This window comes from Mustelus asterias, chromosome 2 (assembly GCF_964213995.1).
Source record: "Mustelus asterias chromosome 2, sMusAst1.hap1.1, whole genome shotgun sequence".
Classification (NCBI taxonomy): Eukaryota; Metazoa; Chordata; class Chondrichthyes; order Carcharhiniformes; family Triakidae; genus Mustelus; species Mustelus asterias.
Window position 1 is genome coordinate 145,645,654 of NC_135802.1, and position 27,413 is coordinate 145,673,066.

Genomic DNA, 27,413 nt, shown 5'->3' on the forward strand with positions numbered 1-27,413 from the left:
AAGCCGGGAATTGAACCCGTGTCCCTGTCGCTATGAGGCAGCAGTGCTAACCATTGTGCCACCGTGCTCCCCCCTCCTACCTGAAGCATGTTAGAAGTGTAGAACTTCCTCTCAAAAAACAGATGTTCATTCAATTATCTACTTTAAATCTTCAGATTGATGGCTATTTTATAGCCAAGGGTTTGAAAAGGAACAGAACCAAAGACAGGTGGATGGTATTAAGGTACAATTAAGTCATTAAATAGTGGAACAGGGTAAAGGGACTGAAAAGCCTACTTCTGTTCCTAACGTAAAAATAATGGTGCTGGAGAAATAAGCTCGGTAAATTACACCAATCCTAATGACACTACTAAAGCAGAAGGTATGCAGGAGAGTCTTGGCTGTGATGTCCCTCTAGATTTTCCCTTCCACTTCTCCCACTCGTGCCTAAGTCTGTGAAAAGACATATTGGAAATTATTAATCTGTATCTGCATCTCCCACTTAGCTCTCTGCTGGTGGGTTACTGCATCATCAACAAAAAAAAATATAAATTGATAACCAAACATTTTCAAAGGCAGAAATAAGGCTCCACACAGCAGAAAAATGCAAACCACCATGTGTGTCACTCAGTAAAACACGCCCATCTACACAAGGTATTGTATATATTGTAGCAAGTTTACAGTGAATTGTAAGTTATAGAAACGAGTAAATTATTCAGGTCCTTGAGCCTACTCTGCCATTCAATTAGACCATGGTTGATCTTCACTATAACTCTATCCACCTCCTTTTATTCAGTGTCAGTTTTCTATTTTAAATAAAATTGCAGATCTATAAGAAGAAGGCATTGTCCCAAACGCACAAATTGACCAATTGTCAAGAAATTCTACTTCAGAGTAATTGACATGTGGGTAAAAAAACCTTCCAATTAGAGTAGTGGAGGCAAAAACACTGGCGCCGGAATGCTACCGCCCCGCCCACCATGGAATCGAAACGGGCAAGGAGCGGACAATGGAAATGTCTGTTGACCTCGGGCGGGAATTTCCGGTCTCGCTCGAGCGAAGCCGTAAAATCCCAAGCATGTAGAAACAATCCAATGTTGTAATCTTAGTTTCTTTCTCTGGATAGATGGAAAATGAGCAAAATGGTGCATCTCGTCCATTATTATCTCACGCGGCAAGATGTGCAGGTTAGATAGATTGATCGTGGTACGATGCACGAAGTTTTGGAGATTGGAGTGTGGGCCTGGGTAAGATGCTCTTTGGAGAGTCAGTGCAGACTCGATGGACTGAATGGCCTCCTTCTGCACTGTAGGGATTCTATGGTTCCTATGGGACTGATACACAGCACAAAGATCCCAGATTCAGCCTCTGGTCTGTACTCATCAGTCCAGATAAATGGGTACTGCAACTGACTCCAGCAAATACTTGGGAAGGGAACAAATTAGCTAGGGTGAAAAAATAGCAAAATAATTTAAACAGGCGCTGGAGTGTGGCGACTAGGGGATTTTCACAGTAACCTCATCCCAATGTTAATGTAAGCCTACTTGTGACAATAAATAAACTTAAATTATTATTCATCTTAATTAGAACCTGCCCCAAATTGTTTTGGAATTGCACTAAGGGTTATGCCCAGCAGAGGGTGATATTCTCCAGTTTCCTCTGTAAGAAACACCAGGGCTCCGAATTAAATGCATCAAGCCTTGAGCTTCTGTCATATCGGCTATTAGAAATAAAAATCTCTGATTGCTTTTCCATTTTCTCTGTGACTTTATTTTTAAAAAAATATTATTTCACATGAATGATTCTTGAACATTTTGCCCAACTTTAAACATTCTTGCTGTATTGAATATGTCCAGGTTGAATGCCGATTCGCCGCACTGTACTGCTTAATCAATAGTGAATCATAGAATCCCTACAGTGCAGAAGGAGGCTGTTTGGCCCATCGGGTTTGCACCGACTCTCTGACCCAAACCCTATCGCCATAACCCCATGGCTCAGTCCATCACACAAACCAGCCTCCCATCCATTGACTCCGTCTACACGTACCGCAGCCTCGGAAAAGCAGTCAGCATAATCAAGGATCCCACGCACCCTGGACATACTCTCTTCCACTTTCTGTCGGGACAAAGATATAAAAGTCTGATATCTCGTGCCAACCGACTCAAGAACAGCTTTTTCCCTGCTGCCACTAGACTTTCGAATGGACCTACTATATATAAAGCTGACCTTTCTCTACTCCCTAGCTATGATTGTAAGATTACATTGTGCACCCTCTTCTTTCCTTCTCCTCTATGCACAGTATGTTTTGTCTGTATAGCACGCAAGAAACTATTTTTCACTGTATCACAATACATGTGACAATAATAAATCAAATCACCACTATCCTTAACCTAAATGTCTTGGGACAAAGGGACAATTTAGCATGGCCAATCCACTTGACCTGCACATCTTTGGGCTGTGGGAGGAAACTAGAGCACCCGAAGGAAATCCATCGAGACACAGGGAGAATGTGCAAACTCCACACAGTCCCCCAAGGCCAAAATCGAACCTGGGTCCCTGGTGCTGTGAGGCAGCAATGCTAACCACTCATGACTTTTTTGCAGCACCTGCAACATAGCTTAAAGAAAAATTCCTAAGGCATTTCAGAGATTTGCAACCTGACAACATTTGATGCTGAGTCACATAAGATATTCGGACAAGGGGAAACGTAGGTGGTTAGTCAGTGCTTAGGGTCATGGCAAGTAGAGTTCAATAGCGGGGTGATTCAAATCCACAAGAGGCCCTAAAAGGAGGAGCACTGATTCTGGGGAGTTAGAATAGAATAGAATCCCTACAGAGCAGAAGAAAGCCAATCATAGAATCCCTGCAGTGCAGAAGTAGACCATTCGGCCCATTCTGCACCGACCACAATCCCAACCAGGCTTTATCCCCTTAAGACCAGGTATTTACCTTGCTAATACCCCTGACACTAAGGGGCAATTTAGCAGGTCCAATCAACCTAACCTGCACATCTTTGGTCTGTGGGAGGAAACGGGAGCACCCAGAGGAAACCCACGTAGACACAGGGAGAACATGCAGACTCCACACAGACAGTGACCCAAGGCCAGAATTGAATCTGGGTCCCTGGCGCTATGCGGCAGCAGTGCTAACCAGTGGGCCCAAAGGAGAAAACACTGGAAAATCTCAGCAGGTCTGGCAGCATCTGTAAGGAGAGAAAAGAGCTGACATTTTGAGTCCAGATAACCCTTTGTCAAAGCGAAAAGGCATAGAAAGTATCTGGACTCGAAACGTCAGCTCTTTTCTCTCCTCACAGATGCTGCCAGACCTGCTGAGATTTTCCAGTGTTTTCTCTTTTTTGGTTTCAGATTCCAGCATCTGCAGTAATTTGCTTTTATCCATTCTAACCACTGAGCCATTGGAGGTTGCAGATGGGGAGAAGTGAGACCATGAGGGGGGAGTGAGTGGGGAGGGGGCAGTGGTGGGAACAATAGGACACACGGGTGAGAATTTTAAAATTGATCTGATGCCAGATTTAGAGTTAATGTAGGTTAGCAAGCACAGTGGTGAGGGTGAACAGCACTTGGCTGAGTTAGGGTATGGGCATCAGAGTTTTGTTTGCACTCGTGGGTGGAAGTTTGGCCGGAGGTTATTGAAATTGTACAGATTGGGGGTAACAAATTCTCCAATGAGGGTTTCAATGGCAGAGATGAGGCAGGAATGGACATGGGCATTATCACAGGGATGGAAGTTAGCTGCTTTGGTCAGGAAGTGAATATGGAGTCAGAAGCTGAGCTCTGGGTTGAGTCAGGGCAGAGTGGCACAGCGGTTAGCACTGCTGCCTCACAGCACCAGGGACCCGGGTTCGATTCCAGCCTTGGGTGACTGTCAGTTCTCCTTGTGTCCACATGGGTTTCCTCCAGGTGCTCCGGTTTCCTCCCACAGTCCAAAGATGTGCAGGTTGGGTGGATTGGCCACGATAAATTGCCCCTTAGTGTCCAAAGATGGTTAGGTGGATCAGCCATGGTAAATGTGTGGGACTATGGGGACAGAGCAGAGGGGAGGGTCTGGGCACGATGCTCTTTTGGAGAGTTGGTGCAATCTCGATGGGCCAGATAGGCTCTTTCTGCACTGTGGGAATTCTATGGTTTCTATTGGGGGTTGCAGTTGCATGCAGTCTGGTTGAACTTCAGAGGGATAGAAATGGTAATAATGATTATGGGACAGTGTTTTAATTTTTTACTCCATTCTTCAATATACAAAGCCAATGCTCAGAGTGGATTGGGCAAACTCAAATCCATTCCTTGTTCCAAAAACCAAATTCAAATCGAATCCAATTCAAGGTCTCCATTAGGGAGAGAAACAAGATCCAAGCTGACAAGATAAGGCATTTCTGCTCCTCCCAGTACTGGACGCTTTTATCAATCGGGGTATAGATTACAAAAGTAGAAAGGTCATGATGGAGTTGTATGGAACTTTGGTGAGGCCACAGCTGGAGTATTGTGTGCAGTTCTAGTCGCCACCTTATAGGGAGGATGTGAACGCACTGGAGGGGATGCAGAGGAGATTCATCAGGATGTTGCCTGGGATGGAACATTTAAGTTATGAAGAGAGGTTGGATAGGCTTGGGTTGTTTTCTCTGGAGCAGAGAAGACTGACGGGCGACCTGATTGAGATGTTCAAGATTATGAGGGGCATGGACAGGGTGGAAGGGAGCAGCTATTCCCCTTAGTTGAAGGGTCAGTTACCAGGGGACACAAGTTAAAAGTGAGGGGAAGGAGGTAGCTGGATGAATACTCGGCACGCCATAACATTCAAGGCTATGGGCCAAGTGCTGGCAAGTGGGATTAGTAGGCAGGTCAGGGCATTTCATGTGTGGGTGCGAACTCGATGGGCCGAAGGGCCTCTTTGGCACTGTTGTATTCTGTGGTACTGGACAAGCAGTGAGACAAACCGGAGTAGTGAAGTCGAACTCTTCGCCGGTGGACGGATCCATCAGCAAAACCCAGATTATTGCAGCAAAAAAGAAAATCCCAAATAATCTTGTTTGAAACAGAAATAATTACAAACTTAAAAATAATTCTGGTGTTCACTCCCATGTCACGATCAGAAATAGATGTCCATATCAAGGCGATTTTCACTCGATTGTGACTTTTAAAGTTTATTTATTAGTCACAAGTAAGGTTTACATTAACACTGCAATGAAGTTACTGTGAAAATCCCCGAGTCGCCACAGTCCAGCGCCTTTTGGGGTCAATGCACTTAACCACGTGTGTTTAGTGGAATATCAGTTATTGTGCCTTAGAGTTCCAGAAGTAGGTTGATTTTTTTTTTGCGTTGTAATAATCTCCAATATAATTTTCCCGGTTTGTAAAGTCTGTTTCTTTTAATAATTCTCTCCAATATGAGTTTCCCTCAGGAATTTTACAGGTCAGATTCCTTTTTAATAATTCCATGTCTAGCGATAACCATTTTAATTAACTAGTTAACACCACAATGAAACTCCACCAGTAAGGCTGAGAAATGAGAAAAAGTATCAGCAATTGGCATCGATCCAAACCCAGAACCGAAAACAAACATTTGAAATGTTCGCATTTGCGAGAGATAAGCCGGCAGTCCAGTTGTTGTCTAATTGTTTCAATGTTTTGATGAGAGTTTAGCTCCAGTGCTGTGTGTGTGTCTGTGTGTGTGCTGATGAGTGAGAGTTTGAGGGCTCTCTCTCTCTCTCTCTCCACTCACGATTCTGGTTAATGTTTTGGATGACATTGCGTGCAAAGCTTCTGATGACATTGAAAGGGATCCGGCACCTGAAATATAAGGAAGTCAGCTTTGCTCGCCAGGGTTATTCCGAAGCGGCAAAACCATCACTCGGGGCTACATAATCCAATCCAATGATGATCAAAACCAACTTTTAGACTCGTGTTGGCGGATTGTTTCTGTCTGTGTGTGTGTTTAGTGTGAGCGAGAGGTGCATTGTGATAGCGACTTGCACTGTTCCTGCAGCATATTCACAGCTTGAAGCACCGCCAAGGGTCGCCTTGGGACCAGGTATGTGGATTACACACCCAGGAGGTGGTCAGTTTCAGAGGCGGGAGAAATAGATACTCCCAGGTAAAAGCGGGAATTCTGTGTTAATGCTGCAGGAATGTGATAAGCACACACTGGGTTCAACAGCTAACTCTCAGATTAGATTACATAGGACTGAATAGAGATTGACTGTTGCCCTCGACAACTCAGGCTAGATAGTGCTTGCTTTATCAATGAAACGTATAAAAGGTGATTTTTATACTTCCCTGTCGTGTTGTTAACCTGATGTGGGAGGTTAAAGGATGGGACAATAAGTTTGATATGACTAACTCCTCACTTTGAGAACAAGATAATAAAGGGTTGCGATGGCACGGGGAGACAAAGTGACTAAAGTAGCACCTGTAACTTTTGGCAGGTCTCAAATCATGATTCCGCTGGGCGAGTGTATGTACGCGGGCAGAAAACGAAGGAAACCAATTCAGAAACTGTGAGTACAACATCAGAAACCGGATAGCCAGCTGTAAAATGTCTAATTTTGTTGCCTTTGTTAAAATAAGCGCACAGTGGGTGCCAGGTGCTTAGGGCAGTGTGTGAATATAATTTGCCCCGATCTTTTTACAGCAAAGTTCATAGTGTGATGTATATATGTATATGACATATTCAAAAAAAGTACCCATCTGATCTCGGTGAGAACTATGCCAAATGAGAAAGCAAAGGGTCAGGGATTATTTTTATAGCTGAAATTTTCAGGGTTGCAATAACAAGACAGAAGAAACTGAAAGGCATTTCAAATTGTCGAATAATTTCAACAAATGCATCAGTGCAAACGATTCCTGTTTCAGTATAGATGTTAATTATTGAACACATTGACCTACAGAACATTAAATATTTAGATACAACCAATTATATAAGTGGTGCATTTTTCACTATTGAATGTACAGATACATATTTTAGTATTTACAATCTGCTGCATACTTTTGGTATATATTTTTTGTTACGAATTATTTACGGAACCAGTTGCTTGCACACAGACTCATTGTAAACTGGAGTTTAGTGAGTTTTTGAAATTAAAAAGTTTCTATTTTTCCACAAATAATAAGGTGCACATTAGTGAAACCGCTCATAATTTCACAGTTTCTATTCCTCTATTCTCTTGTAAGTGAGTTTACTCTCATTATCTGATTAACACACCAGCACGTCCCCCTTACGACTTACAACGGTCACAATTGTATCAGTTTGGAGATTGGAATTCTAAAATATATCCTCACCTGATTATAAGTAATTGGATCATAAATGCTTCTTTAATACAGAAAGCTCAGTATCTCTCTGGAACACCCATCATCCTGCCATTTATTTTTAAACTGAGATTTTTTTGTGTGCTACATGCTCTTTTTTATCATAAATCTTCAATTACATTTTGAGCGCGAGGGCATTGTGTGGCTTATGTTTTGGTTGTACAGCTGCTGTTTTCTTTCATGAAGTCAGTAACACGTGCAGCCTGTGCTAGGATCCAGTGGTGTGCATTTGAAAGGCACCTAACAGATCTAAATGGAAAATCATTTGGACAAATCAGCCCAGCTTCAATTCAAATATGAGCTTCAGAAGCAACAACGATGGATATGGGAGTTCAGTGACGCAGAAGGAGCTTCTTCCATTTGATTAATGAACCCACCATATTAACCTAATCCAGAACATAATTTATTCAGGTCCATTGCCTGTTTTGATTTAACTCCACATTGAGCACAAGAGAGGAGTCCACTATCTTTTTAATCACCTGACAGTAGTAACCTCAAAATGGGATCAGCAGCCTTATCCCATCCAGTTAACATAGACAAAGAGGTGGGAGATACGTTGAAAAGGGGTTAACACTGGCTGCCCAGAGCACAGCCCTGTCTTTGTCAGTGGGCATCTTTCTAATTTTTTTGATTCATTCATGGGACATGCACATCGCTGGCTGGCCAGCATTTATTGCCCATCCCTAGTTGCCGGAGGGCAGTTGAGAGTCAACCACATTGCTGTGTCCTAGAGTCACATGTAGGCCAGAGCAGGTAAGGATGACAGATTTCCTTCCCAAAAGGACATTAGCGAACCAGAGCAGTTTTTTGACAATTGACAATGGTTTCATGATCATCAGTAGATTCTTAATTCCTGATTTTTAAAAATTGAATTCAAGGGCTCACGGTGGCACAGTGGTTAGCACTGCTGCCTCACAGCGACAGGGACCCGGGTTCAATTCCAGCCTTGGGTGACTGTCAGTGTGGAGTTTGCACATTCTCCCCGTGTCTGTGTGGGTTTCCTTTGGGTGCTCCGGTTTCCTCCCATACTCCAAAGATGTGTGGGTTAGGTTGATTGGCCATGCTAAATTGACCCTAGTATCAGGAGGATTAGCAGGGTAAATATGTTTGGTTATGGGGATAGGGCCTGGGCGGTTTTGTGGTCAGTGCAGACTCAATGGGCCGAATGGCCCCTTTTTGCACTGGAGGGATTCTATGAATACATCAAATTCCACCATCTGCCGTGGTGGGATTCAAACTCGGGTCCCCAGAACATTAGCTGTGTTTCTGGATTAAATGCAGCGATAATACCACTAGGCCATTGCTTCCTCTAATATGCCAATACGTGATTGTGACACTGTCCATCACTTGCCTTGCTTGCGACCCAGTCACCAAGTCCAGTTTGCCCATCACCCTTCACACAGAATTGATGGGGAGAGGAGCCAACCTCTTTCAGAGAAGGTAAGAAAAGTGCGAAATCAACATTGGCCCTCAAGACATTAATCCCATAAATTGGGGTTAGGCTAAAATTCACCTCGGAATATAATGCTGAGGCCACGCAAAAATGCGTATAAATTAGGAGCAAGAGTAGACTATTCGGCCCTTTGAGCCTGCAGTCCCTCAATAAGCTCAGGGCTAATCTGATTGTGGCCTCAAGTCTATATTATACCTACCTCAATAACGTTTGACCCCCTCGTTAGTCAGAAATCCATCTACCTCTGCCTTAAAAATATTCATTGACCCTGCATCCACCCACTGCTCTCTGGGGAAGAGAGTTCCCAAGATTCACGGCCTTATTGAGAGAAATCAATTCTTATTTCCATCTTAAATGGGAGACCCCTTTTTTCAAAATTGTGTCCCCTAGTTCTAGTGCGGATCTGTATGAGCCTCGTTAAAATTGTTACCCATTTTTCATATCCCTCCTGTGTGGTAAGGTGGCACAGTGGTTTAACACTGCTGCCTCACAGCGCCAGGGACTCGGGTTCAATTTCGGCCTCGGGTCACTGTCTGTGCGGAGTTTGTATGTTCTCCCCGTGTCTGCATGGGTTTCCTCCCTGTGCTCCGGTTTCCTCCCACACTTCAAAGATGTGAGGGTTAGGTTGATTGGCCATTCTAAATTGTCCCTTAGTGTCAGGGGGACCATGAGGGTAAATACGTGCAGTTGCAGGGATACGACTTGGGTGGGATTGTTGTCGGTGCAGGCTCAATGGGCTGAATGGCCTCCTTCTGCACTGTATGGATTTTATGACTCCATGTCCTCACGCTTGTCCAGGGCTGTAATGTTCTTCGGGCCTGCAACGCTCCACTTTGCATCCCTTCAATTCTGGCTTCCTGTCCACCCAGCCATTAGACATTTGTCCAAATATCTCCTGATACAGTTCAGTGTCAACTTTACAATCTTTGAGGTCCCATGAATGGCTTATTGCATTAAAGGACGCAAGATAGGAGCAGGATAGAGTATATGGCCTGTCGAGCCTGCTTCACTATTCAATATGATCATGACTGATCTCGGGCTTCAACTCCACTTTCCTGCCTGTTCCCCATATCCCTTGATTCCCTGAGGGACAAAAATCTGCCTATCCCAATATTCAATATAGTCAATGATGGAGCATCCACAACCCTTTGGGGTGGAGAGTTCCAAAGATGTATAATCTTCCTGAGTGAAGACATTTCTCCTCAACTCGGCTCTAAAATGATGGGCCCCTTAATCTAAAATCAGATTCTCCAGCCAGGGAAAACAGCCTCATTGTATCTATCCTGTCAAGTCCCTTTAGAATCTTGAACAGGGAGACAATGGTGTAGTGGTAATATCACTGGACTAATAATCCAGAGACCTGGGTTCAAATCATTCCTTGGCAATTGTAATTAAAAGCTAGTAGTGACCATGAAACCATTGTCAGTTTGTTGTAAAAATCCATACCGGTTCCCTAATTTGCTTTGGGGAGGGAAATCTGCCATTCTGATCTGGCCTGGCCTACATGTGACTCCAGACCCACAGCAGTGTGGTTAACTCTTAACCGATTTTTGCAATGGCCGAGCAGTTCAACGGCAATTAGGGATGGGCAACAATTGCTAGCCTTTGCCAGTGACACCCACATCCCATGAGGAATGCAAAAAAACAGCAAGTTGCTGTGAATAAGGGGGACCACAATCTTGAGTTCTATTGGGATGAATGCTTGTTGTTCTGCACCCCGTCCACCTGATGTTAATGAAGTATGGGCTATAGGTCAAAACTCAAAATTGGCCTCAGAGAGTGAAGTGAGCTGCATGTGAAATTGAAGTTTTCCATTCAAAGATGTGCGGGTTAGTTGATTGGGCATGCTAAATTGATCTTAGTGTCGGGAGATTAGCAGGGTAAATGTGTGGGGTTACGGGAATAAGGCCTGGGTGGGATTGTGGTTGGTACAGACTCGATGGGCCGAATAGCCTCCTTCTGTACAATAGGGATTCTATGATTTGGTGGAGTTGCACTAAAGCTGCCCTTGGAATGGACGGGTGTAGTGAGCCTGCGGTGCTGTCGATGCACAAAAGTTAGGTACTTTTCCAATAAATCTCTCCCCTAACTCTTAGAAGAGAGATGTTTTTAACCCTGGGTGTAAATATGTTATTCTGGCATTGGAAATGACAACTCTTTACAGAAACATTTCACCTTAATGAGGTGAAAATAGGGCAGAAAGTAAAGTAGAAGACAGATCCAAACTGGCTATTCCCTCCCTCCCCTTGTCATTGTCCCCTCCCTTTCTCCCCCTCCCACCATTCCTACCAGGAAAGGTTCAGTTGAAATCGGGTCTTTACGTCTTTGCTCGGGATCTTTGAGGTGTTACTGACCATTTCTAGTTGGTGGAGAGGCCAGAACATTCATCTCGCCCTGTTTTTCTTTGGAAGTGTGGAAGGAGAAGAGTTTGAATTGGATTATTGGGATTTGACACCGATTGGTTGGGAATAATCCTTTATTGAATTCAACCAAGTCTCCGCAATGTTTAAGCAACGATGTTCCAGAGGAGAAAACAATAATAGCCGTCGTTTCCTCGGGGTAGCAATTAGCAATCGTATCCTTTGAATGTTTGCTTGGTTCTCTCTCTCTCTTCACGCCCTTTACCTTTTAGAAATTCAAGTTTCAAACCGGAATTCTTTATGCTTTTCTCATGCAAGTTCTCTGGATTTGCTATCCTCATTCCTTGGCTCCCTGATCAGAGCTGTTCAGAGCCTGTGCGTACTCAAGCCTGCACTATCTTGACAACTCTGTACATTTTCTATTTTTTATCTTTATTTGCAAAATGCTTGAAGCCTGCAATGTAAGCACATTTCAGCATGGTCCTTCTGCATTAGGGTAGCTATTAATGGTTTTTCTTTAGCCATTATCCCACAATTACTTACAATTTAATATTTATAAGAATGTACTGTACATTTCAGATGTTTATTCCTAAACATGAGTAGCTTAAAGTTTATTTATTATTGTCACAAGTAGGCTTACATTAACACTGCAAAGAAGTTACTGTGAAAATCCCCTAGTCGCAACACTCCGGCGCCTGTACACTGAGGGAAAATTTGGCATGGCCAATGCATCTAACCAGCACATCTTTCAGACTGTGGGAGGAAACCGGAGCACCCGGAGGAAATCCACGCAGACAGGGGGAGAAAGTGCAGATTCCGTATAGACAGTGGCTCAAGCCACAAATCGAACCCAGGTCCCTGGCGCTGTGAGGCAGCAGTGCTAACCGCTGTGCTACCGTGCCACCTAGTCTAAGAGCCCGAATTTACCATTTTGATTCTAAGTGCTGAATCTGGATGTAATTCAGATCCGACTTGGAAAACTGTTCTCAGGCGCCCCCATATGCACTTAGCCTGAAAAAAAATCACGAGTCTGAATTGCACTGTGGGCGGGGCTTATCACACCTGAAATGCTGCAGCTCCAATCGGAGCTTTCAACTGCGTGTGCGCGGTGAAAAAGAAATTTGAAAAACACGCCCCTGTTATATCGCTCCCGGGCCGCAAAAAACAGATAAAGCGGCCCAGGAGCAAAAAGTGGAAGAGATGGCCCCCACAGACATTGCCCCACCCCCACAACATAAATGTCCCCCTTATCCACCCACGCCCCCCTCACTACCCATCGCGACCCTCTGCCCCCCTTCCCCTCCATCGATCAACCGCAGAGTGTCAGCGGTCCCCCCTTGCCCCCCCACACCCGAGATCCATCTGACCGTCTCCCTCCCCCCAGCCACCAGAGAATGATCAGGCCTCCCTCCTTCCCACCAGAGATACATCTGGCCCGCCTCCCTCACCCCCAATCAGAGAACGATCGCCCCGCCCCCCCCCCCCTCCCTCCTTCCCGCTCCCCCGCACGCCACACTGATCTGAGTTAGAGAGATGTTGGAAGCTCTGAACTTACCTCTTCAGAAGCTGGAGCGTCTAAAACAGCCCTTTGCCGAGCATGTCTGTTTCGTGCCAAATCTGGGCGGGCGAACGCGATGGTAAAGGGGGAAATGCTGGTAAAGTTGGGCGGGCAGTCCATTAATTCAATTTAAATGCATGCACATGCATTTAAATCGCCATTGCGCCCGTTTCAGGCGTGGTTCGGATCACAGCCTTTTTCGGGCCTTGGTAAAATGGGCATCTGCGCAGGCACGGATCGCGCTAATCGCCTCACGCCCGACTTTATCAAGTTTTCACGCCCGAAAAAGGGTGCGACGCAATGGTAAAATCGGGCCCTAAGTATCTTTCTATTATAAACCATCTAAACATGAGATCTGTATCCTTTTAAAATATCATTACCTTAGAGGGGATGGGAGAAGTATTGTTTGTGTGTACGTCAATTGCTCACTGTGTCTAGTGTGACTTGAAAAGTGTTATTAACTTGCATTTCTAAAGAGTTTATTCTAGCTAAACAGACGCTTTTGCAGATTTAGTCTGTACATTGTACTGTGCACAATTACAATTACCCTGCAGTCAGGAATCAGCACTGAATTAAACGTCTGCATCATCTAACACAACACGTCTTAGAATCATAGAATCTACAGTGCAGAAGGAGGCCATTTGGCTCTTCGAGCCTGCACCGACCTCAATCCCACCCAGCTCCTATCCCTGTAACCCCACATATTTGCCTTCCTAGCCCCCCTGACACAGAGGGGCAATGGCCAATCAACCTAACCCACATATCTTTGGAGCCTGGGAGGAACCGGAGCACCTGGAGGAAACCCACGCAGACACTGGGAGAACACACAAACTCTATACAGACAGAGACCTGAGGCCGGAATTGAACCCGGCTCCCTGGCTGTGAGGTAGCAGTGCCACTGTGCCACCATGCGGCCCTAAACAGGAGAGAAGGATAAGCACTCATTCCACTTATTAGAGAATTACTTTCACATTTTCAAGTGTGAAACCTCTCTCAACGGGAGTGTATGATTTTAGTCTCTCTCAAGTTAATGGAAAATCCTGGGATGCAACATCTGAAGCTGCACTCTTGGTGTAGGACTCTGTACTGGGAGCACACGTTAAAGAAATGGTTGCTTAGTTAGTTGTCTGAGTGCACATTTGCAAAGTACTTCAGACATTGTAGCTATGCGGTTAAAATCCAAATCTACTGGGTGCTTCTGTTATCCAACTAGAGAATGAAAGGTGTCATCAGTGCCTCAGTGGACAGCACTCATGTCTGAGTCAGGTGCTCTAGGTTAAACTTCCAGAGTCTTGAGCACAAAATCTCAACTGACACTTGAGTACTGTTTGGAGGTGCTGGTGTTTGGATGCGACACTCATGATCTACCCTCAACAGGTAGATGTGACAGATTCCATGATACAGTTTCAAAAGAGAGCAAGACTATCTTTTTGGTGTCCCTGCCAATATTTATCCCTTAACCCAACATCATTAACATTCCAAGGCAGGGAAATAGGTTTTTCCTTTTTGGGTTAGCATCTGAAAAACAAATGTGATATTAAAAGTGGAGTGAGTGCTTATCCGTCTCCCCTGTTTAGGGTTGTATGGTGGCACAGTGGCTAGCACTGCTGCCTCACAGCGCCAGGGGCCTGGGTTCGATTCCAGCCTCGGGCAACTGTCTGTGTGGAGTTTGCATGTTCTCCAGTGTCTGCGTGGGTTTCCTTCGGGGGCTCCAGTTTCCTCCCACATCCAAAGATGTGCAGGTTAGGTGGATTGGTCATGCTAAATTGCCTCTTAGTGCCCAAAGATGTGTAGGTTAGGTGGATTAGTCATGGTAAATGCATGGGGTTACAGGGATAGGGCTTGGGGGAGTAGGGGTGGTGTGGTGGACTTGGATAGGATGCTCTTTCAGTGAGTTGGCACAGACTCAATGGGCTGAATGGCCTCCTTCTGCACTATAGAGGTTCTATGCCTGCGTATCCTGGCACCAGAATCCCTTTTGCTTTTCTGGTGTCTGCACCTGACTGTGTGCCTGAAGAAGGCCCAGCAATGCAGCTATGAATGAATGTCAGATGGTTGTATACTCTGATTCCCCGTAATAATGTCAGACAGACCAGCATTCATGATGGATAAGGAGCTGTAATTTTGCAATGTGGAGATTGTCTCATCCATAAAACAGGAAGAAAATTATATCCATCTATGTCAACCTTGCTACTTAATAAAATTATGATTTTATTTAAAAAAATGGACAGAGGTTTTAACCTGACCAGCCATGACTCATAACAGAAGAATTTCCGAACACCAGCAGAGACCTTGCTACCTTGAAAGAGATGCTAATGCCCATTATGGCTGCAGAACATCAAACTGAAGAAATGTACCAACACCCTTTATATTTCTAAGGCAGCACTCTGGCCCACAAGAGATGGTCGCTGGAACTTACTCTCGCTCGAGCAAGGCCGTAAAATCCCACTTGGCATGTCTTCAGGAACCCTGACTCCTCTGGTAAATCCCTCTCAAGATTCCAGATCTGAAAAAATACATCCTGTGTCACATTACCTCCCCCGAGCTGCTGGAACCTGTATTATTGCCATGTGGAACTGAACACAATGAATCGAGCATTTTACCACACAACAAGTAACAGCAGCAGGAGCTCTGTCCAGGTAAATTACCTGACCTTCATCTACACTGTGCACCATTGGAACTCCTGTATCAGTGCCTATTATGCTAATTCATCTCAACGAGCCACTTTCCATCATGGAAATCCTCGCTTTTGGCAAGATGGATCAACTTGCAACAGTTTTGGACTTCTAACCTCTGAAGGAATGCACCATTAGACTTCTGATTCTGGACTTGTGTGAAGCCACAACCCTAATCATGGTCTTGTTTTGTACTCCTTTTATTTCCCTTATCCCTCATTTTATTATATGATTGCAAAAGAGGCAGATGTTGTGAAACCACTTCCCGCATTTTGTGCGTGTATATAAAAAAATATTATTTTACCTTATCTCGTGTTTTCTGGGGGGTTATTAACAGCGGATCAGATCGCTCCATACTGAAGGGTTGTGGAAAATGTGCCACCACTTTTTTAAATAGGTAAATGATGAGTAAGTGGAGTTGAGATTCAGAACAACTAATAAACTGATAGAATAAGTCTGAGGAGCTGAATGGCCTATCCACCAGGTACTCAAGTTTATTAGTCACAAGTAGGCTTACATTAACACTGCAATGAAGTTACTGTGAAAATCCCCTGGTCACCATGCTCCGGCGCCTGTTCAGATACACAGAGGGAGAATTTAACATGGCCAATGGACCTAACCAGCATGTCTTTCGGACTGCAGGAGGAAACTGGAACACCCGGAGGAAGCCCATGCAGACATGGGGAGAACGTGCAGACTCCGCACAGTCACTCAAGCTGGGAATTGAACCCAGGTCCCTGGCGCTGTGAGGCAGCAGTGCTAACCATTGTGCCACCCCAATACCAGAGTATGTCTAAGAGCCAAGCCCCATGCCGGAGTCCAAGACAGAAGGGCCCAATTAGTGATGGAGACATTGATATAAACAACATCAGTGCTATTGAAGGAAGCACAGAATGAAGAAATCATTGAAAGCATATTGAGACGTTCTGGGGACAGAAGGAGACACACTGGAGAGAGATAACAATGACTAAACCCAGTGAGAAGACCCTACTCTTGCCCAGCCTGTTTGACTGCCTTGAGGGCAGGAAAGAGGCTGCCTGTGGGAATCATGGAAACGCCATTATATCCAACACTGAACAGCATCAGGTCCTCATGAAAAAGTTCTTAAATTAATTCCTTTCATTATGCAATAGGTCCAGTAGCAAACAATGTTCTCCTAAGGCAGGGAGTACAGGAGTTCACTGCAGTTTTAGATTCCATTATTAAAGTCTTCGATACCTTTTTAATCTTCCACATGACATTATTGAGTGCATGAAAAGGCCCCCAACTCTGAGTGGCAAATGGGGCAGTGGCTCATGGTCACTGAGACTTCATATGACTCCATAGATTTGCTAGACCCAAGGGAAGTGACCTCACCCAGACGAAAGCCTGCTAAACCAACCAAGAGGGTGGGAAACTCCAAGCCAGCAGCCATTTTGAGATGCCTTGTGTTGCGGCATAAAAACCCAGCAACCCAGCAGAGATGCCAAGACTGCCCAGCAGGGGGTGCGGAATGCTTCTACTATGGCGAAACTGGCCATTTGAAGCATTTCTGCAAATCCAGCAATTTTAATTCAAGTCACAGGCCAGCAAGTATTTATGAAATACAATCCTTCTGAGAAACCACCCATAAAATGGCAAACTACGGAGTTCGCAGGGGAAGTAGATAGTCTTACTCCAGAATACTGGTCAGTTACAGTCCAAGTTCAATGATTAAAATTGATACTGGAGCTTCTGTTAAATTAGCAGATGACCTCAACAGACTTCAGCATATCGCCCTTTATCAATCAGGCATCAAGTTATGAAGTCCAGGTGGCAGGATTATTGCTCCTCTTAGCTACAGTGGAAAGAAAAATCAATCCTATGTTCTTTGCAATCAACATACATTTTTGAGTGGTGATGTTGGCATTCATCTGGGAATCCCAAAAAAGCCAGATGATGCTCATCACTTGAAGAACTCACTGATCTTCAACCTTTTGTTCTGAAGCAGTGGAAATGCAGCCTTCAGAAGCCGCGGCAGGATCTTCAGCGCTTCTGAAGCTTAAGAATCCTATGCCGCAATCTCGTCTCCAGGGAATTCCTCCCAAGAAGGTGACGATGTCTTGTCTCCATATTCTCAGCCATTCTCCCCATTGTGGGACAACCTCATACAGAGAGAAGTGTGCCTTTCTTACCACTGCCTTGAAAAAGTAGACGGTTCTCCAGAAAAATCATGGGAAAACCATCTCTTCTTTTCCTGAGGGAAGTTGCTTGCTTTTTTTTTTCCTTTCAAGTTCACTGAAATCTCAGAACTTCAATGCTTTTTCTGTCTTTGCTATAGCAGTTGATAATGCAGCTATAATGGCCTTACCAATGCGAACCATTTCTCTTCCGAAGCTTCTTCCCAGAATTCTTTTGGGGAATAACAAATGCCTCAGTGTTCTATTCTAGTCCCAGAGGGTCCAAAGATTAATTCTCTTCAGTTTTCTTTGAAAAGTCTTTGTTTTCCTCGCAGTTCAGTCATTCTGAAACCTACACCCCGCGTCCCAGCTATGCTGAAAGCAATGCTGATAAAATGTTGTCCTGTTCTCCAGATGATGATCTAACAGCTGGATAATAAAGCCATCATGTCTCCTAAACGTCATCCCTCAGGGCTAAGAATACTATGGAGATTGAATCCCCAGGACTATGACTTGGGGGGACAAGAGTTGGAGTTGTGTAGAATCAGTCATTGTATAAAGGGAGTTACAGAGATGTGATATAAACCGTTGAAAGATATCATGTTGTTAAAAATTAAGAAAGCATTTTTGGATTGGGAGAAGGTATGTTAATATAAAGGGTTTACAGAGGCTATGCAGATGGGATATGCTAATGGTTTGAATGGCGGCGGCACAGTGGTATAATGGTTAGCATTGCTGCCTCACAACACCCGAGTTCAATTCCAGCCTTGGGTGATTCTCCTCGTGTCTGCATGGGTTTCCTCCGGGTGCTCCGGTTTCCTCCCCCAGTCCAAAGATGTGCAAGTTAGGTGGATTGGCCATGGTAAATTGCCCCTCAGTGTTAGGGTAATTATATGGGGTTATGAGGATTGGTGGGCCAAATGGACGGGATTGTTGTCGATGCAGGCTCGATAGGCTGAATGTCCTCCATCTACAATGTAGAGATTCTATAAGCTTTCTTCTATGAGTAGGATGTAGATCATGTGCACCACTGACATTAGTCGGTCATATGTTAGACTACGTGCCTTCTTTGTAACTTGTTTCGAAGTACTACTAATGAACGAGTGTTAAGCAGATACCAGAGTATGTTTACAGTCCGTCTAAGAACCAAGTCCGCACTGAGAGTCCAGGACAGAAGGACCCAATCTCAGAATAGTAGCATTGCTTCCTCTGAGTCTGAATGTTGTCTGCTCAAGTCTCACTTGAGGGCCAATCCAGGTCAACACTCCCAGTGCAGTACTGAATGATGCTGCAATATGCAGAGATGGCGTATTTAGAAAAAGACTTTAAAATGAGGCTCCATCTACTCTCTCTCATGTGGGTATAAAGGATACCGTACAATAATATTGAAGGAAAGCAAGAGAATTGCCCAGAATATCCTGGTTATCATTTATCCCTGAAACAACATCATTTACTGGATAATTTAGCTTATTACTGTTTATAGACCTTGCAATGTGCAAATTCGCTGCTGCGTTTCCTACATTAGAGCAGTGTCTACATTCTGAAGAGGAAAAATGCTTTGGAAGATCCTGAGTTTGTGCAAGAATTTTTTCAATGAATGGGTGCTTGTTTTGCTCAATGAGTTAACCAACTGATGACAATCTCACACATCAAAGTCACACTTTCCCCAAAGTCATCAGTTGGTTCTGGATTGTGAAGGAAAATGTGTACTCTGCGTTTTAAAGATTAATTTGTGTGGCTATACCTGATGGACTGGACACTTGCAGTGGGTAATGAGTACAGCAGAACTAAACACTGGTTGCAACATCAATAACATACATTTAGTTTATTTTTGCACTCCTGCATATCCTGCATTGTTCAGCACTAATAGTTTTGCTCTTTTACTCATTTCCCAGTTGCATTCAAACGAGGTTTCGAACCTTTGAGTGACTTTGAACAGCAAATGCTGGATATTGAGAGAGGGTGACATTGGCAACAGTATCCCAGCTTGGATTAATTTTAGTATCCACTTTTTTCCCTCTCAATGTTTGTACAATCATTTTGTTTAACCTCTGATTGTTTGGAGAAAACATTTATTAAGCACTTTTCCACATCTCAAATCTCAGAAAAATACTCAACAGGCAAGTCCAAAGATGTGCAGGTTAGGTGGATTGGCCATGCTAAATTGCCCCTTAGGGACTGGCTAGGGTAAATGCATGGGGGTAAGGCCTGGGTAGGATTGTGGTCGATGCAGACTCGATGGGCTGAATGGCCTCCTTCTGCAGTGTAGGATTCTATGACGTGAGGTGTAGTCACTATCAATCTCATCACTGTATGAATTGGCTGATGACATGCGTATATGGGTAATTGACTGATTTATATAATCTCTTCACTTGATAAATTAGTTGGTTATATGATATTACTTGGAGAATTGGTTGACTACATGATCAGTTCACTCGGGGAATTGGCTGGGATAAAATGCTAAATTTCCTCGATAGACATGGGGTTTACTCATTGTCCTCCCAGCAGGATACATCACCCGCTTGGAGCATCGGACATGAGTGCTAGTTCCTCTCAATTTTCTGGTCATTCATTTTAGTGAATGGACTCAGTATTGCATAAAGTTGACTTGTATGCCCTTAACCGCTTATCTGATTGCGGTGTTTAAAACGGTTAAGGGATTTGACAGGATAGATACACAAACCATTTCCTCTGCTGTGGGAATCTGGAACAGTGGGGCATAACCTTAAGCCAAGTTATTTTGGAATGCAAGGAGTAAGGAGGGTGTAAGAAATCTCCCCTCAATTTGTCAAAAGGCTGTGGATGCTACGTCAGTTGACATTTCCAAGGCTGACTAAGGGTATCAGGAATATGGTGCAGAGATGGGTAAATAGGGTTGAGGTAGATTGGTCATTGTCTGATTGAATGTTGGAGCAAGCTTGCACCGCTGAATGGTCAATTCCTGTTGCAATGTGCTCTATATTGCCTTAACTTGATGAAACATTAACACAACTAGCATAAAATGTAAGCATCAGTGAAGAAAGGATCTGTCATTTATTTTCTCACATTGAAGTGTAGCAAAGAAAAAACATGGACAGAACTGAACATAAAAATCAAACCACATTTGCAAACATTTTTGTCATGTGTCTTAGACTCTGTGTATGTTCCTAGTCACCACACTACAGGTCTTGGACAGGGTGTGAAGGGTGGCAAGTTGAATGGCATCTGAGGAGAATGTGATGGAAATGGAGAAGCAATAACCTTGAACATTAGACTCTTAAGCATCTGGACAACTAGAACTCCAATACAATGTTGTTAATAATCTCAAATCCGATAACCAGAGGGTTCAAAAGTAGATACTGGTTAGTATTTCTGAAGAATTAAGGAATTGAGGTTTATCTAAATGAGAGAGATGAGGGAAAGCATCTTGTTTTAAACTTTGGGGTTGACCATGGATCACAGTGATCCTGTGCACTTTTGTTTATTGGTTAGGAAGACTGGCAAATAATTGGCAGAATCAGGTTAGAACTTTATTTTACACAGTAGGGGTATCGTAGACTATTGTTGCAAGACTGATGATGTCTTGAGATCATATAAGGAAGTTCTTCAGGTTTTCAATTCATACTTCTGGGCAAGAAATCCAGATTGCTAACTATGTCTATCAGTCAGTTTGGTAGTTATTGTTTTATTAGGTTACCATTCAGAATTGCTTCTGTATCTGAGATATTCAAATGAATGATATCTCAGACCCTGGAAGGCATCGAAAGAGTAATATGCCACATGGATGACATTCTTCTACATGGTTCATCAAGGGAAGAATATGACTGCTGAGTGAGAGCAGTCCCCAAAATCTCTACAAGAAACAGGTTTGCCATAGAATGACAAATGTGAGTTTGCAAAGCCTATGATAAAATTCTTAGACCACATATTGCAAGCTTCGGGAATTACAGCAGACCACCAAAGTCCTTGGAGAGCTCCCACAGTCTAAAGAAGTCACAGAATTACAAGGATTCTTTGGGATGGTCAATCAAGCAAGCAAGTTCCTGGTCGAAATCAATGAGATGTTACAACAGCTCTTGAATCAAGGTCAACAATGATACTGAAAAGTGGAGCAGCAAAATGCTTTGACAAGATCAAGAATCTCCTAATTTAGCAGAAATGCTAATGCGCTAAAACACAGAATTTCCAACATTTGTAGCTGTAAACACATCATCTCCAGGCTTGGGCGCAGTCCTGTTTCCTGTTCAAAAAGCTGGACAAAGGACTAGTTTATCACACCCCAAGATTGCTCATGGGCACAGAGAAGATGCAACCATTAAGATGCATCAACAGCCACATGAGCCTGTGAGAAATTCTTTGACAATGTCATAGAATTAAGATTTAAAATTGAACACTACCACAAACCTCCTCTTAATCTAAAGAGTTACTAAGGGACACTCATCTGACGAAGGAGCAGCGCTCCGAAAGCTTGTGATTCCAAATAAACCTGTTGGATTTTAACCTGGTGTTGTGAGACTTCTTACTAATCTAAAGCAAATGGCAAAAATGCTCCCTAGAATTCAACATTTGAGATTGAGACACGTGAAGTACAATTCAATTGTGGAGTACGTTCAAGGAAAGTACAAGATGATAGCAGACGTACTGCCAAGAATAGCAGTGAAAGGATTTGTGGTGGAAGATTAAAATTTTATCGAGGATGTGAAAACATATACTTCGCTCATTATCCAATGCTCACAACCACTGATGAAAAAATTTCAAGAAATTAAGTGCAACAACAGGAAGATGGGTGAATCAAAATAAGAGTATTATTAGAATGGATGGCCAGATTATACTCTAACAACCCAATACTTTATTAGTACTTCAAATGGAGAAAACATCAATTGAATCCGTAGATTTCTCTAAAACATTCAATGTGACATTTTTCAGAAAATCCATCAAGTTCACTTGGGAATAACAAAATGCAGAGAAAGAGCCCAGCAGTCAGTCTGGCGGCCAGGCATCAGTCACTTCACTAGTTCCTTTATGTGTGCAGTGAATAATGCAATAGCGGATGGCACGGTGGCACAGTGGTTAGCACTGCTGCCTCACAGCGCCAGAGAGCTGCATTCAATTCCCGGCTTGGGTCACTGCCTGTGTGGAGTTTGCACATTCTCCCCGTGTTTGCGTGGGTTTCCTCCGGGTGCTCTGGTTTCCTCCCACAGCCCAAAGATGTGCGGGTTAGGTCGATTAGTCATGCGAAATTGCCCAGAGTGGCCTGGGATGTGTAGGTTAGAGGGATTAGTGGGGCAAATGCGTAGAATTGTGGGGATAGGGCCTGGGGTGGGATTGTTGTTGGTGCAGACTCGATGGGCCGAATGGCCTCCTTCTGCACTGTAGGGATTCTATGATCAGAGTGAACCACTGGCACCTTTCACTTTCCCTCAAGGCAATGGCAGCTCCTGGGAGTGAATTGAATAGAGTTCAATGTCAAAATTTTGATCATTGATTACTACTGCAGATGGTTTGAAATGCGTAGACTGCACAGCACCATGGTGCAGCAGTCATTACAGCACTTGGAAGAATCTTTGAAACACATGGCATTCTGAATGTTGTTGTGTCCAACATCAAGTCTGTTAACGTTCTACCATTTGAACAGGAATATGTGCCGGTATTTTATGACCTCGCTCAGGCGGGCATGCCAGTAAAATTCCGGTCAAGGTTTCATGCATGTGACTAGTTTGCCACTCAAACGGAGAAGCAGAAGGGGAGTTTGAGCAATCAAGGAATTAATGACCAGGAATAAAGATATTAATTTACCAGGGAGGTTCTGTACTTAAGAGCAAAGAAAATGGCTTCTCACCATCAGAATTATTGATGGGGAGACGGCACAACCTGCAGCTCTATAGCAAACATTACCTCACAATGGTGAGGAAGTTAGAAAGCATGAGGAGTCACAAAGAGACAGTCAAGCTCATAATTTCAACTCGGGCAGAGTATGAGACTTGAAAGTGTTATAGCCCCGGGAGAGATTGTGGATACGAGATCAACAGAAAAAAGACTCCAAGCTGACATCCTGCAGAATTGAGATAGTCCAGGGAAATCTCAGAAGGAACCGAAGAACCTTGATACCCCTGGTAAGGAAACCTGTGGAACCTTGTACATGCCGATTCGGTCTGGTTAGAGATGGGGAACCAGAAACAAGTATAAACTCTGCAACCACCCAGGTAGAAGATGCTCCTATCAAACAAAAAAGTCCAGTTCATCTTAACCTCGAAATGAAATTGGGAGGGGGGGGTGGAAGGAGAGATGTAGAATAAAGGGTTAACATCAACAACACCTGATACTGATGTATCTCAAGACTAAGAGATCTGGCGGCAAGCAGGAATACAACCGCGTATTGAATAATGTCACCATAGTCCCAAATGACCAGAGGCCGTTCCCCTTTGAGGGGGAGAGCTGACTGGTGGTGATTTAACCTGAAGATCACCACACCTCAGGTAAGGGGCAAGGTTGAGAAGGTGGGGCCTTCATGAATAACTTCGGCCAGTACGGGAATTGAACCTGGGCTGTTGCCATCCCTCTGTATCACTAGTCAGCTTGTCCAGCCAACTGAGCTAGAATACTGGGATGTGTAGATCTGTAAACAGACTGGTTTTTATGAAAGCATTCTTAGGGTGAAGGGCAAACCCTTCGGAAACCTCAGCTGGACCCTGAACCCAAGACAAAGCAGTTTGCTTTGGGGTGCCTAATACTCTGGCACCAGCCCTGCTGTTTACCTATCACTTGTGTGCTCACTGGCCTACATTGCCTTCCAGTTAAGCAACGCCTTGGCATTAAAATTGTTGTCAAAAGTCCCTCCCTATTTCTGTAATCTCCTGCCAATGTCCCTTCAGGATATTTGTGTTTCTCTTGAGCATGACCAATTTTAATCGCTCCACCATTGACTGTGCTTTCAGTTGCCTGGAGCCTAAACTCTGAAATTCCCTCAGACTCTCTGGGCAGAAGTTTCCCGTCCTGCTCACTACAGGAATCGTGGCGGGACAAGGACCATGCACCTCGGGTGGGATTTTCTGATTTTGAGGCGAGCGTGGCTAGCCAGCATTCATTGCCCATCCTTGGTTGCCCTAGGAGAGCAATTCTCTCAATTCCCAGACATTCTCTCTTCCATCTTCTTCCATCATGAAAAAAAAACAAAAGTCTGAGATCACGTACCAACCGATTCAAGAACAGCTTCTTCCCTGCTGCTGTCAGACTTTTGAATGGACTTACCTTGCATTAAGTTGATCTTTCTCTACACCCTAGCTATGTCTGTAACACTACATTCTGCACTCTCTCCTTTCCTTCTTTATGAACGGAATGCTTCGTCTGTATAGCACGCAAGAAACAATACTTTTCACTGTATGTTAATACATGTGACAATAATAAATCAAATCAAGGGCAGTGGAGAGTCAACCATATTACTGTGGCTCTGGAGTCACATGTAGCCATGATGTGGAGATGCCGGCGTTGGACTGGGGTAAACACAGTAAGAAGTCTCACAACACCAGGTTAAAGTCCAACAGGTTTATTTGGTAGCACAAGCCACAAGCTTTCGGAGCGCTGCCCCTTCATCAGGTAAGTGGGAGTTCTGTTCACAAACAGGGCATATAAAGACACAAACTCAATTTACAAAATAATGTTTTTGTAGAAACTTGATGTCTGTGTTGATATGCGCGATCTTCTTGGAGATGCTCTCCACTTGGAAATAATTTACATTATTTTGTAAATTGAGTTTGTATCTTTATATGCCCTGTTTGTGAACAGAACTCCCACTCACCTGATGAAGGGGCAGCGCTCCGAAAGCTTGTGGCTTGTGCTACCAAATAAACCTGTTGGACTTTAACCTGGTGTCACATGTAGGCCAGACCAGGTAAGGACGGCAGGTTTCCTTCCCTAAAGGACATTCGTGAACCAGATGGGTTTTCCTGACAATCGACAATTGCTTCATGGTCATCAGTAGATTCTTAATTCCACGTTTTTTGTTTTATTGAATTCAAATTCCACCATGTGTCGTGGCGGGATTCGAACCCGGGTCCCCAGAACATTAGCTAAGTCTCTGGATTAATGGTCTGGAGATAATATCACTAGGCCATCGCCTCCCCAATACGTATCCTTATAGCTTTGATCAAGCTTCTGGTCCTCATGTGATCTTAATGTTGCAGGTGCCTTGACATTTAATTACATTAGAGGTAGCACACAATTGTTGTCGTTTTTATTATTATTATGTTGTTTGTTTTACATCCGACCCAATTGAACTCGATACTGGGCTGGTCTAAAATCCACATTCCACCTGATCCTGTGAGGTTCCCATCTGGTGAATTCAATTAAAATTTACCCCCATTATTTCAGTGAGTGGTTAAGCTGAAATTGGCACCCCTGGGAACTTGATGGGAGCAGTACTGATTCATTCAAAGTGAGTTAGATCACTTTTTAAAAAAAACTATTCGGGTACAGAATATGATGTTGCTTGCTTGAGGAGGAACAAGTGAGTTTGGACCAATGGTTTCCAAAACTTCCCACTACTGGAATTTTCCTCATCTCATTACTGAGTTTATTGGAGATTCATTGACGGAGATCGATTGTTGTAATTAGTCAATACCTCCATCTGGATCTTGCAACTACCAGGAAATTGGAAAGCAAACTAGGCGGGTCTTGTTTTTGGTTAGTAATTTCCACCCAACTGTTCAGTCAACCGTTCCCCACAATAAGTGACACCTAGTTAGCTACCCACAGCTGACTGAATGTTATATGCCATTAACTTTCAGTTGTAAAATTTCAGGTTGATAATAATACGTTAGTTATACTATTTACCCACCACTAACTAGGGACCCACCCACTCTCTCCAAATGCCTGTTGCCACTTTGTCTGGGCAAGCTTTTACAGCCTTGTGTGCACAGCATCTCGATCTGCGCTTCAGCGTAAGTCAGCACCTGGAATGAACGGGGACATTTCTCCTTTCTAGGGTCAGATTTGCTTCATTGGCAAACCCTCAATCTGAATCAACTCTGAAGAAATTTCCATTGGTCATTCCAGATTCCTTGCGGAATGAATGCTTGCTTAATTACAGCTCATTCTTTTCAAGTGGTTATTGAGTACAAAGCCATCTGCTTTGATCTTGTAATGTGACTTTGTAGCCTCCCATTCTGATGATTTTTAAAACAACCATTTTTTTCATTAAAAATAGTTTAGTGGGAATGAGAAGTCTAGTAATGGAATAACATTCCAGTTTACTCAATTGACATGCATTCGTGGGACATTCTAATTAAAAGCTGTGTAAGCATTTAAGACTAAGGTCAGTATCCTTTGTTTTTTGTTTTACACACTACTCAATGACTTATAAGTAGTTTCAGTCCTTAGAACTAATCTTAAAAAAGAGAAGACAAGATTTGATGTTATCAATTCACCAAACAGCATTACATCAAATTTACAACAGAAAGGGCTTAGTCAGCCCAACTGATTTATGCTGCTATTTGTTCCACCAGACTTCATATAACTCTGTCAGTATATCCTTCTATTCTTTTCTCCCTCATTTACTTGTCTAGTTTCTTTAAGTGCACTTGTGCAATAGCTCCAAGGTGCAACAAATCTCCACATTCTAATTTCTTTCTGGATATTCCCGAATGGGATTCCGCTTACCATGAGGAACTATGGCCGGAGTTCTCTGGCCGTTCACTGGTTTCCCGCTGGTGTGGGGTGAGTCAATGAAATTCCCATTGACAGTGGCGGGGCCAGAGAATCCCACTGCTAGCAAATAATGCGCCACCTCCTGCTGGCGGGAATCATGTGGCTGGAAGGCCGGAGAATTCCAGCCCTTGTTCAACTATTGCAAACTCACTATCAATCTGAGCTGTTTCAGTGTGTTGTCCGGCTTGGTAACCAAGTCTGTGTCTACAGGTTGCAAATTGTCAGCACAGTCTGAAATTTTACAAAGCAA

The 27,413-nt window shown here is 43.8% G+C and overlaps 1 protein-coding gene across 1 annotated transcript in view; it reads left to right on the plus strand.

Moving 5' to 3' along the window:
- The first annotated feature begins 5,643 nt into the window (after positions 1–5,643).
- The window catches only part of ahrra (aryl-hydrocarbon receptor repressor a), a 212,520-nt gene continuing 190,750 nt past the window's right edge, over positions 5,644–27,413 (plus strand). The window contains exons 1-2 of the mRNA XM_078197936.1: positions 5,644–6,024; positions 6,419–6,490. Coding sequence (XP_078054062.1) covers positions 6,429–6,490 — 62 coding nt within the window. The 5' untranslated portion in view covers positions 5,644–6,024; positions 6,419–6,428. The remainder of the gene's footprint in view (positions 6,025–6,418; positions 6,491–27,413) is intronic.